We start from the raw sequence: 12,656 nt of genomic DNA, 5'->3' as shown, positions 1-12,656 counted from the left end.
CCTCTTGCTCAATATCTGCAGCTCCCTCTGTAAAGCACTTTACATTGTTTCTCTGTGAACAAATTCTCGGGGCTAAACTGCAGCTTCTTTACTTGTAGATGGAGAGAAGGATGAAGTGGAAGATGGGCAAGACCTTCGCAGAACTGAGTCAGACAGTGTTTTAAAGAAGGTAAACTATCCTCACCAAAACATCATGCAAACAGAACTTACTTTAAATTTTGGGCTCCACTTCAGCAATACATTAAAGATGTATTCTTCAGGTATTCAGGCCAGCGTTCCTTCCCCAGCCATGCCAGCCAACGAAATGGACACCAATCCTGGAGGTTCATTAACATGACCTCTTGCATCTAGCCTCCATGCCCAGTCAAACAGCCTTTCTTCATCACCTGTTTAAACTTTTATACCTAATAAAAAATGTTCATGGAAAATTAAAATGAACACTTTTTTAGTTCTCTCCCCCCCCCCCACCACCATCGACCCACCGGGTGGCTGATGGTATTGTCCTCGAGATTAATCTTCCATTCTTGCAAGCACCAGGGCAATCCTGGAGTGTTGGTAACCCTAACTGACAAACAGCTGTTTGTGGGATCATTTATGTGCAGTGTGGTTAGTAACTTTTGTGGTTAGTGCGCCATCCAGTGGCTTGGTTCTTTAACTGAATCTTGCCATGCATAGGGGCCACATATGGGGAATCGATGAATTCCAAATCATGATCCTTTCTACGTTTATTTCAAATCTAAAATTATGAATGATATTGTCCCATCTTTGAATTTATAATATAATCTTGTAATATAAACTAAATTGATTCCTGGGATGAGAAGGCTGCCCTACGAGTGGAGATTGAGTAAAATGAGCCTTTATTCTCTGGAGTTTAGAAGAATGAAAGGTGATCTCACTGAAGCATTTAAAATTCTTAAAGGGCGTGACAGTGTAGAGGAGAGCCTAGAACTCGGGGTAATCATCTCAGGATTAAGGGTCGACCATTTAGGACAGAGATGAGAGAAATTACTTCACTCAAAGGATTGTGAATTTTTGTAATTCTCTATCCCAGAGGGCAGTGGATGTTCAATCATTGAGCATATTCAGGAGATTGATAGACTTTTGGATACTAAGGGAAATGGGTATGAGGATAGGGTGGGAGTTGTGGTTGAAGGTCTGCCATGGGCTTGTTGAATGGCAGAGCAGATTCGAGGGGCCGGATGCTCTACCTCTGCTCCTATTTCATTTGTTCGTCCTTAATGGTCAACGTCTAATGATGTGACCCTGCTCTCTCTGGTGACCCATTCTGTCACCTTTGGCAGAAACCGATGAGAAGATGGGAGGATCTTTACAAACCATCAGCACTTCTTACAAAAGAGTCCGCTGCTGAAAAGTGTTTCTTTAATGCGTCAATTGAAAACCAAATGGCTTTTGTCATTGGAAAAATCAGGGCAGTCTCTCTCAAACCACAATCTCTGTCAGAAGGCTTGTTTTTTTGTCAGGTTTTTGAGTGGCTACTGCCAAGATCAGAACTGATTTGAAAGCCAGATTGCAATTCATCAGGAGGTGTATGATGGCAGTGTTAGTTGTAAGCTGCATGTTCTTGTTGTTAATTTGTATATAACTCAAGCTGCCAACACTAACTCTTCCAGGTGTTCTGATTTAAGATTATTCCATCAATTAGGCAACAGAGTAAAAAACAGAAAATGCTGAAAATATTCAGCAGGTCAGGCAGCATCTGTGCAGAGAGAAACAGTTAATCTTACAGGCTGATGAGCTTTGGCCAGACTTGGAAAGTGTTGGGGATTGAACAGGATTTTAACCATAACAGAAGCTAAGAAAGGGGAAGAGGAGGAAGGAACAAAAGGGATAGGTTAGAAAACAGGAGCGATTAAATGACAAAGAGATGATGGTGCAAGTCAAAGGGAGTGATAATGGGACAATTAAAGAAACAAATCTGGGTGTAGAGGAGGTGTAAATGGCAACAGTGGCATACAAACATACAAATTAGGAGCAGGAGTAGACCACTCGGCACCTCGAGCCTGCTCTGCCATTCATAAGAACATACGAACTAGGAGCAGGAGTAGGCAATTCAGTCCCTCAAGCCTGCCCCGCCATTCATTACAATCATGGCTGATCTCATTTTGGCCTCAACTCCAGTTTCCTGCCCTCTCCCCATAACCTTTCAACCCATTACTAATTAAAAATCTGTCTATCTCCTCAGATTTATTCAGCATCTCGGCATCCACTGCACTCTGAGGTAGTGAATTCCACAGATTCACGACCCTTTGAGAAAAGTAATTCCTCCTCATCTCTTATTTAAATCTACCACCCCTTAGCCTAAAACTATGGCATCTCATTCTAGAATGCTCCACAAGAGGAAACATCCACTCCATGTCTACTTTATCTATCCCCTTTAGCATCTTATATACCTCAATTAGATCTTCTCTCATCCTGCTAAACTCTAGTGAGTATAGGCCTAAACTGCGCAATCTCTCCTCATAAGACAAGCCTGCATCTCTGGAATCAATCTAGTGAACCCCCTCTGAACTGCTTCCAGTGCAACCTTCCTCAAGGGGACCAAAACTGTGCACAGTACTCCAGGTACAGTCTCACCAATTCAATAAGATCATGGCTGATCTGAATGTAACTTCGACCCCACATTCCTGCCTACCCCTGGTAACCTTTCACCCCCTTGTTAATCAAGAATCTATCTAGCTCTGCCTTAAAAATATTCAAAGACTTTGCTTCCACTGCCTTTTGAGGAAGAGAGTTCCAAAGACTTGCAACCCTCTGAGAAAAAATTTTTCCTCATCTCTGTCTTAAATGAGCGACCCCTTATTTTTAAACGGAGACTCCTAGTTCTAGATTCCCCCACAAGAGGAAACGTCCTCTCCACATCCACTCTGTCAAGACCCCTCAGGATTGTAAAGGTTTCAATTAACTGCCGTCAAAAAAAATGGAAGCAGTGATTGTAATCTTAAATTGTTGAACTCAAATGTTGAGTCCAGGAGGTTGTAAAGTGCACCGTCAAAAGATGAGGTGCAGTTTCTCAAGCTACCATTGAGTTTCATTGGAACAATATAGGAGGTCAAGGTCAAAGTAAGAGCAGCAAAAAGAATTAAAACAGCAAAAACAACCAAACTTTTCCAAAGTTCTAGGCCTACAGACGTCACAGGACAAGCCAGCAGATAAGAAACTTAAGCCTTTGTCTGTCACACAAGTTTCACATCCCACACTTCGGAAAGTTCTGATTTAAATTTTTATTGCTGTCTTTCAAAGCAATCTCCTTGCCAAAAATACTGATGAAAGGAAAACTACTGAAAAAATTCTTAATCAGAAATGTTGTGGCATTTCCTGAAAGTTTCAGTGGATAATTTCTCTGGGTTTTTCCTCATTCTCTCTGCCCAGTTACACTAAGGCTAATTGTGTGACCCTCAGATCTGGAATTCTCCTGGTCGACCTTGCTAGTGCCACCGAGGGACATTTGTACTCAAACCATGGAAGTTGGGGGTGCAGGCATGTCAACCTCTGTTGCCTCATAAATCAAAAGCAAAACTCTTAGGCCTGAATCTTCTGGTCAGCATGCGAGGGTGAGCCCTGCTTGCCAACACGTAAAAAGACGTGCGGTGACTTCAGGCGTGCGTCCTGACATCACAGCACATCATTCCAACCTTCAGTTCGACGGGCGCGCACCAGTGTCGGCTGCTCACCTGTTGAACAGTCAAAGGCCTATTAAGGCCATTAATAATCTAATTAAGCTGGTTGTCTGGTCTGCCCGTCCAGCCTTAAGGTTGGTGGTCAGGCGAAGAGCCCAGGTGGCCTTCGCATTTATCTTATAACCTCATCCACGGGCAGGATGAGGTTTCATGAAGTGTTTATAAATTGAATAACAATTTTTATTAAAATTCATTGGTATGCCCCAGCTGATGTGACACTGTCACACGAGGGGACATGTCTGAATAATTTTTTTTTTCTTTATTTTATTTCTTCATAATCAAACTAATCTTCCTGAGGCAGCTCCGTGCCTCAGGGAGATTTCTGCACTCTTCCACACGCATGTGCGAAAGAGCACAGGCCCTGACTTTCCCTCCTCCCCCCACCCACACAGGGAACGCTCAGCACTTCTGGTTGCATGCCACGCTGGGCAGGCCTTAATTGGCCTGACCACATAAAATGGCGATCGTGGGTGGCGATGGGCTGCATGCCTGCCCGCATCTGCTCATCCCACCCGTCAGAGAGAAAATTCTGCCCCTATGAATCAAGATATTTTATATAAAATTCATTGTGTTGCATTTTTCCCCTAGTATAAACCAATAGAGATTGACAGTTGGTTTATAAACCTCATCAGTGGTTTATTTAATCTCTAACCAGGCAGAAATTTTAACAAAAGCTATATTACTGCATCTGAATATGCTTTATAAAAAAAACTTCTGAAAAATCCTACCAGTATGAGTTTCCCACTTTGCCCACACAAACCAGTGGAGTTAACTTACGAGTTAATACCAGTCTTGTGATGACAGTCCAGCCCTACTAGAACCGTAGAGCCAGGAGCCCCAAGAACATTGTACCTTGACTGGATTAGCCAAGGCTCATGACCTAACCCATTGCACAAACCAGCTGTCCACCTCCTGCATTGCAAAAACTCTGCAATCTGAGCAGAGTTAAGACCCCAAAATTGAATCTAAAATAGGAATGATGGAAAACTCCAGATTCAATTCGTGTTGGTGAATCCCATTCTTTAAAATAAGCACAGCCTGACTGGATTAATTGGGCTCATTCTCTTTCCCTGGACCCTAACTGAGATGAAGGCCTCTTTCCTAATCCTCTGCCCAAAATCAGCAGCTAAACCTGGACTGGAGTTCCCAGGACAAGCTGCTACTTTTGGACACCCCTTCAACTGCTGATTTCAAGAGTCACATCCATTGCTGGGGTGTTTCACACTGCTGTTAGTGGCTGGTGGCATGTGCGCTCTCTCTACCCTGGGTCTCTGTCACACTCGCAGTTTCAGTCTCTCTCCAACTCTCTCTCCCCAACACTCTCTCTCTCTCTCCAATTATCTCTCTCTCTCTCTCTCCAATTATCTCTCTCTCTCTCTCTCTCCAACTCTCTCTCTCTCCCCCCACCCCCAACTCACTCTCTCCAACTCTCTCTCTCTCTCCCCAACCATCTCTCTGCCACTAGCTTTACTTCTTACCTTCCATAACACTGATGTGGGGGCAGATAAACCATGCTCACTTCAATCTGACCCAATTTTTGAAAAATCCTGGAACTTCTTGGCCCAATGGTGGGAGGGGCTCAATTGTATTGAGAAACCTGATCCCTGTTGGAGATGCATGTTGTACGCATTTTTGTTTTGAAGTTTACCAAAGATAGCCTGATTAAACATCTCAAATCTGTATTTTCCCTTTTTGTAATAGGGACTGACTTCGAATCTGCTGCTGCCAATCAGAAAGAATGAGGTAAGACTGATTTTTATAAACAGACTGACAGGTATATTTGGACAAACACTGAAAGTTGAAGATTGCAAATAATAAATGTTCAACTGAGGGTTGCGCAATATAATAATGTCACAATAACCAAAACAGAGAGCCTTGTTTCTGTATTTTCTGCCATTTCTGTAACAAAAGGATCATCATTTTTACTTTCTTGTTGATTTCACTCCCAGCCTTCCGGGTGGGGTTCTGGGTTCTGTATTTACCAACTGCCCTTCAGTAACTCACTGAAGTGAGCTAGTCTCCACATTATCAGCCCAGACTGTGGTTGTCCTCAAGTCCAACCCATTCCACACCCAACTTTGATTCAAAGGTGCTTACAGATCACAAAGTCAAAGCCCTGGTAGATTTTTCTTTAAAACTAGTTTGAATGATGGGGCTGGATTTGCATCCTCAAGGCGGGTGGCTAGAATCGAGAAAATTGCAGGCTCAGCCCGCCTGCCTCAGGCTAAGTGCCAGGAAAGATGGAATTTTCATTGTCGGGGGTGATGGGTGTGGGTGTGGGTTACAGTCGGGTCAGCCAACCTTGGAAAAAGTTTGGAGGCTGCTGGGTGTGGAGGCAGGCTGGTTAAAAGGCATCCTAGTTACCATGAAACAAGTAAGTCCCTCTAGTCCTCACCCCTCACCCTCGGCCCTCGTCCCTCAGTCTAGAATGCATCATAAAGTTTGGCTGAGAGTCCAGAAATCCATTAGATTATTGAAACACCTCAGCCCCAGTGCAAATCATTGCTTGATTGACAGCTCTGGCTTTCTTATCTCTTCTGTCAATTGCACAATGTTTATTTACGCAATTTAATGAGGTTTCAAGTATTTGCAGTTTCAGCTTTTCATACTTTAAATGGTCTGGATGATTGACATTTGTATTGACCTGAAGTAGAAATGAGTGATAACTTTCCACTTTCTCTTATAAAAAACAATGAATGACTTATTACACATCCTATTGTCAATTTAGGGTTCATTGGTTCTATATCGTGTCCCATGGGTGAATGCGCATGGAAGTGCCATACCTTGGCATGGGGGGGGGAGGCATGAAGAGGACCTTTTGAACTTACTTTTCAAAAAGCTGTGTGTGTTTGTGTGTGTGTTTGGAAACATGGGCCTGAATCTTCTGGTCAGTGTGCAGGGGCGGGCCCTGCTCACCGACGTGTGAAATGAAGCGCGGTGACGTTGGGGTGTGCATTCCGACATCACCGCACCTCAGGTCGGCGGGCGCATAGCCAAGTCGGCTGAGCGCCCACCAAACTGTCAAAGGCCTATTAAGGCCATGTAGCAAATTCAACTAATTGGCTGGGCTGCCGTCCAACTTTGAGGTTGGTGGGCAGGCGAAGAGCCCAGGCGGCCTTCACATTTCTCATGAAACCTCATCCACGGGCGGGATGAGGTTTCATGAAAGGTTTATAAATCCTGTAAAATTTTTAACTAAAATTCATTGACGTGCCCCAGCTCGTGTGACACTGCCACATGAGGGGACATGTCTGAATAATTTTTTTCTATTCGTTTTTTCAAGTTTTCATAATGAAAATAGTCTCCCTGAGGCAGCTCCGTGCACCCTTTCATGCGCGTGTGCAGATCGGCTGTGCGCCTGCTCCCACCCAGCCCGCACAACGGGGAGAAAATTCTCCCCATGAAAGAATAAAGGCGTTAAGTTGAGGTCTAATAAATAGGTTGGATCCGGCATTTGCATTTTTAGCTAAGTTGAGAGGTTGTTTGAATTTCAAAGGGGAATCAGAGGCATAAAGGAAAATGTTTGCATCTTGCAGGAGTTCATAGGTAAACAGGTAGTAGGGATATGATATTTTATTGATGCAAAGATAAGATGAAAATATAAAGGTTCTTATATTTGGAAGGGACTGAGTTTCAAAGAGGTGTGAGAGAAGAATGGAACTGAGATGAAAGGGAAAAAAGGCATATTAGAGTTACTGTGTATAGGTGTTGAGCTGGAGAGAGAGTTAAAGATGGCTGGAGATAGCTGGAGCTATTGAGATAGCTGGAGCACTGGGCTGGAGGAGAATGCTCCAGTTTGAATCACCCATCCAGTCAAGCCAGAAAAGTCTTGGGCTGCAGCAAACAGTTTTCCACAGAGTAATAAAGGGTAAAGATCATGTGGAACACCTTTATTGAAGCTACAGCGGTTTGTCTTGGATAATATTACTGGATTTCATAGTTAATATCTGTAAGGAAGTGTTGCCTGGAAGGTATTTACTTGTGGGTTTGACAAAGTAGAGAGAGGTTTTGGGGTAATGTTTTATAACTATAATCTTGTGTGCTTAAGTTTTCTTTTATTTTTTGTTAATGAAACTTTTACTTTTAGTTTTTAAATCCTGAAAGTGTTACTGGACCTCTTACTGCTGAGATCGGTATGTTGCCTTCTTGGTTTCAGAATACAAAAAAAAAGGCTGTGGCCCATAAGCCAAGATTCCCTCTGGGATTTGGTTTGTGCAGCAATTAACACCAGCTGTGGTTATAATGGTCGCCTCATGCAGACTATGGTGCCGTGGACCACAACTCTTTGAAAAGCTGGCCCAATTCCATGAAACTTGTGGAGGACTAGGACATGACTATCCCTGCAATGGAACAGGCCAGGTCAGGAGTGCAGGGTTTGGGCTAATGATCTCAACTAGTCCACACAAAAAACTCTCCTGAAAATCAGAAAATCTCCTGAAACCCTAGCAATGGGTTCAGGAATCCTAGAATCAGGTCCCAACTCCAATTTTTACCCCTCCACAGAGTCTCCCTGATTCCATGATACTCCAGCCCACAGTGTTTGCTGATTTTTTTTTATTATTAGTATCAGTCGGGTATTGGTTTCTCACAGTGCAGGTCTTCAAATCGCAGCTGAGGCTCGATGCAAACCTGCAGCCAGACTCCAGGTGGACATGGTTTTTGCCAGGATCTCCTGGAAGTATCCTTGGAAAATCCAGAAGAGTTATATGGGTTTGTTGTAGCAGAGCTTCCAACAGCTGCACGAGACCAGTTTTGCAGCTGGTTTAATTACTAATTAAATAACTAATTAAGTTAATGAGTAGCGGATTTGAGGACTTTTTATTTTAAAGCTGTTCTTACGGATTTTTGATAACTTGCATTAATTTGAGAGAAAGGACTAGGCCAGGTTTTTTTTCCATTTAGCTGGGGAGATAATTAAGTTAATCTGACACCTGATCCCAGTTAACATAGTTTAGGTGCCTAAAGAGGATGAGCATTCAGGTTTTTTTGTTTAAGCACCTTGCCTAAGTTTTATAAAGTAGAATGTGAATTTGAAGCAAGGCATCTTGGATGCATAAGTATGATGGGAAGAGAACTGACATTCAACTCTGTATTTTAGAACCATTCACGTCCCCACCCATCCCAACCCCTCAGCCCCCCAGCCCAGAGGTATCTGTTTCTCTCTTTGTTTCAGTGTTAATACCAAAGGTAAGAGCATTGATTTTATAGATTTCTTGTTCGTGCTTCACCTTACACATCTTCTTTCCATTACAGTATGTGCTTCAGAAGGTGTTGAGTCTACAGCAGTTGCTGCTTGGATTACAGGTACGTCAATAGGACATACCCCATTAGCAGGGGTTTCCAAAGCTACCAGAACTGACTGAGAACCATGGCTGTGGCACATTAGGATGTGCATTTTCCCTTTAATTATCTTCCTTCTGTGAACTAGAGTCCCAAAGCTTGACCACAAAAGCACCCAGACCAGTTTTCTCTCGTCCTTTCATGATGTCCTACAGCTCCACTGGTGCCAACCATCCTTGGTATTGGGCCATTATGATGACTCATTATCTGTGAACATAGACAACCATTATTGCCGGTTTGTTTCATTTGTTTATGGGATGCGAGCATTGCTGGCAAGGCCAGCATTTATTGCCCATCTCTAATTGCCCCTATGAAGGCAGTAGTGAGCTGCTTTCTTGAACCCCTGCAGTCCATGTCTGTAACTTCGCTGTTTGGAAGAGAGTACCAGGATTTTTACCTAACCACAGTGAAGGAACAGCGATATAGTTCCAAGTCAGGTAGGTTTGTGACTTTGAGGGGCACTTGTAGGTTGTAATGTTCCTATGTGTCTGCTGCCCTTGTTCTTCGAGGTGGTAGAGGTCACGGTTTGGAAGATGCTACCAAAGGAGCCTCAGTGAGTTGCTGCAGTGCATCTTGTAGATGGTATACACTGCTGTCACTTGTGCATTGGTAGTAGGAGTGCACATTTAAGGTGGCGGATGGGAAGCCAACCAAATGAGCTGCTTTGCCCTAAACGGTATCAAGTGTGTTGAGTGTTATTGGAACTGCACTCATCCAGGCGAGTGGGGACTGTGGGGGCTGCAGAATTCCCAGTCCCTAACCCACTCTTGTAGTCACAGTATTTACACAGTTAATAACAGTTAAATTATGAATATATGAATATACGAATCAGGAGCAGAATAGGCCATTTGGCCCCTCGAGCCTGCTCTGCCATTCAGTAAGATCATGGCTGATCTGTTTGTGCTTCGAATTCCACATTCCCATCTACCCCTGATAACCAAGCCCCATGGGGGTATCAGTAATAGTGACTATGAATTTACTAGGTTGTTGTAAAGCCCCATCTGGTTCACTGATGCTTTTCAGGGAAAGAAATCTGCCATCCTTAGACAGCCTAACCTATATGTGCCAGACCCACAACAATGACTCAACCCTCTGAAAAGGTCCAGCAAGCTACTCAGTTTTGCCAAACTGCTTTGAAAAACATGTAGAATAAGACTATTTGATCGATAAATTTGAAATGATCTTTTGTACAACACAAACAGAGTCAATGGATCAAGTTAGTCCCAAATGTGCTGTATTTGTTACCAAATATGTGTGAATATATTTAACTCCCTGCTGCGATACAGTTCTATGGCCTGAAGCATCTCCCCACCACTCTACCTCTTCCCCCCCTCCACCCCCAAATAAAACTCTTTCTGTTTGCTGCACTTAATAATTGTTTTCCTTCTGTCCCTGGCAGGCTGTTGTGGTGCAACAAGATTCATTCATTGAGGACCAGAAGCAAGCTTTGAGTGAGAGGAGTGAGCGTTTGACCAGATCGTCCTTGCGGCCCAACTCGCTGATTGAGCAGGAGAAGCAGCGGAGTTTGGAAAAACACCGTCAAGAGCTGGCAAACCTGAAGCGGCAGCAGGCGCAGCACCTGGAAGAGAAGAAGAAATGGGAAAGGGAATGGGAGATGAGGGAGAAGGAGCTCGGCGATCAGGAAGGCAGGGTGGCCCTTCTCAATGCCGAGACAGCGAAGTTACAGAAGGAGGTGGAGAAGCAGAGAGAGGAGCTTCAGTTGAGGAAAGAGGAGTATCAACAGGACTTGGAGAGGCTGAGGGCCACACAGAAGCAGTTGGACAAGGAGAAGGAGCAGCTGAAGAGGAAGGAAGAGCTGCTAACTCACCAAAGACAGGATCGCCTTTCACACTCGGATTCCCTCAGTTCACAGGTACAGACTCCCCGGTACATTAAATAGCACATTACCAGAAGGATTGTCTCTTTCTTTTAGTTACTTGGCTGCGTGGAGGTCTTGTCGCTCAGTAGGTGGTGCAGCTGACTGAAGCCAGAAGTTCTGGGTTCAAGTCCCACTCCAGGACTTGTTGGCCACAGAATGCTGCAGTTCATGATGCGGTTCAAACAGAGTGGAAGGGGGGGCATGACGATAAAAAACATGCAACTAGTTGGCTGTTTGAGACCCATAGAAGTTCATCATCATGTTAAAAGATTCCAAATCCACGCCATTGGATACAACATATGCACTGCTCTCCTGTGCTTGGGTAAGTCCATTGAATTTGGGAAAGAGTTAGCAAAAGCCAAACGTTAAAGACCCCCATCTGCTGGAATTTAATGAACTAAAACCACACTGGTAAACTCCCTGCATCCAGTGTGTCCATCCCTGTCAGAATTTTATGTTTCAATGAGATCTCCCCTCATTCTTCTAAACTCCAGTGAATACAGGTCTAGTCGGCCCAATCTCTCCTCATACGACAATTCTGACATCCCGGGAATCAGTCTGGTGAACCTTTGCTGCACTCCCTCTATGGCAAGTATATCCTTTGTTAGGTAAGGAGACCAAAACTGCATACAATACTCCAGGTGTGGTCTCCACATTCTAACCCGGTTGATCCCAAACACTTGCATTGTTGCCCCCAACTCTATTCACTCACCCCAGTGCTTGCTTAGATGGAACCAGATGGCACCTGGCCTCTATTCTATTTGACCCTGAGCTCAACTTCATATCAAACCCATTACTAAGATCACTTACTTCCACCTCTCATAATCATATGCATTTCCATCCTTATTCGCTCCCATTAAAACCATTATCCAAGCTTTCATCCAAATTGGATTACAACAATGATCTCCTCACCAGCCCCCTAGCTCCATCCTGTCTAAACTCCCAGCTGGCTTAAAACCTCACCTCTGCCCCACACAAACTCCTGCTCACTGACTCCTCCAACATGGTTTACATGTTCCTTCATGATCTGACTCCTTGGTATCTTTTCCAGCCCTATATCCCCACCCATGCCATCTGTTTTCTGACTGATCTCCTGTGATTTAGTATGGCTGAGTGCAGCAGTGAATTGTACATTAACTAACTCATTGCTGTGGTGTCCCTGGGGTTTTTTTAGTGCGTTGACCCCTACGTGCTGTTTGAAAAATTGCACCTTAGCCAATCCACTTTAATACTGTGCAGGACATTTCTGTGAAATTCTTAATCCATTTCTTTAGATTATTCCCACTGTGACCACCAGCCCTTTGCCCTGTAGTTCCACAGCCCAAAGCACACATTGGAGGTGCAATCCAGGTTCGCAAGGGTAGAAGCTACAATAATAGAAAGGCAAAATTTCATTTAGTTTAACAGCTTCAGACCATGAACACACTCCTCCATCCCCACCCCTTTTTGATTCCCGTTTTCTCTATTCATTTTTATTTTTAAAATGTTTTTCCACTTATTTTCATTATTATTATTTTAAAAATTTATTTCCATTTTTATTCATTGTCTTATCCCCATTTTTCTTTTCATCTTTTTTCCCACCACTGTCCCCGCCCCCATTAGGGCCACCTGTCACTTTCCAGAGCGCTTTCTCTGATCCAGCCATTATCACATTCTGCTTTCCTTTCTTAATGCCACCATTAGCATGTCCTTTAGCCAGAACCACCACTATGACCTTTTTTTTATGACTTCTTTCGCAA

The 12,656-nt window shown here is 43.8% G+C and overlaps 1 protein-coding gene across 11 annotated transcripts in view; it reads left to right on the top strand.

Annotated features, from left to right (window-relative positions):
* Positions 1-12,656, top strand: part of LOC121270011 (A-kinase anchor protein 13-like) — a 394,374-nt gene that overhangs the window by 374,033 nt on the left and 7,685 nt on the right. For all 11 annotated transcript variants that reach the window (XM_041175277.1, XM_041175275.1, XM_041175276.1 and 8 more), the window contains 4 exons: positions 99-169; positions 5,400-5,441; positions 8,952-9,002; positions 10,438-10,911. In XM_041175277.1, coding sequence (XP_041031211.1) covers positions 99-169; positions 5,400-5,441; positions 8,952-9,002; positions 10,438-10,911 — 638 coding nt within the window. The remainder of the gene's footprint in view (positions 1-98; positions 170-5,399; positions 5,442-8,951; positions 9,003-10,437; positions 10,912-12,656) is intronic.

Source organism: Carcharodon carcharias, chromosome 26, assembly GCF_017639515.1.
Source record: "Carcharodon carcharias isolate sCarCar2 chromosome 26, sCarCar2.pri, whole genome shotgun sequence".
Classification (NCBI taxonomy): domain Eukaryota; kingdom Metazoa; phylum Chordata; class Chondrichthyes; order Lamniformes; family Lamnidae; genus Carcharodon; species Carcharodon carcharias.
Note: the sequence above shows the minus strand (reverse complement) of the source record. Positions and strands in the feature narration are given on the sequence as shown.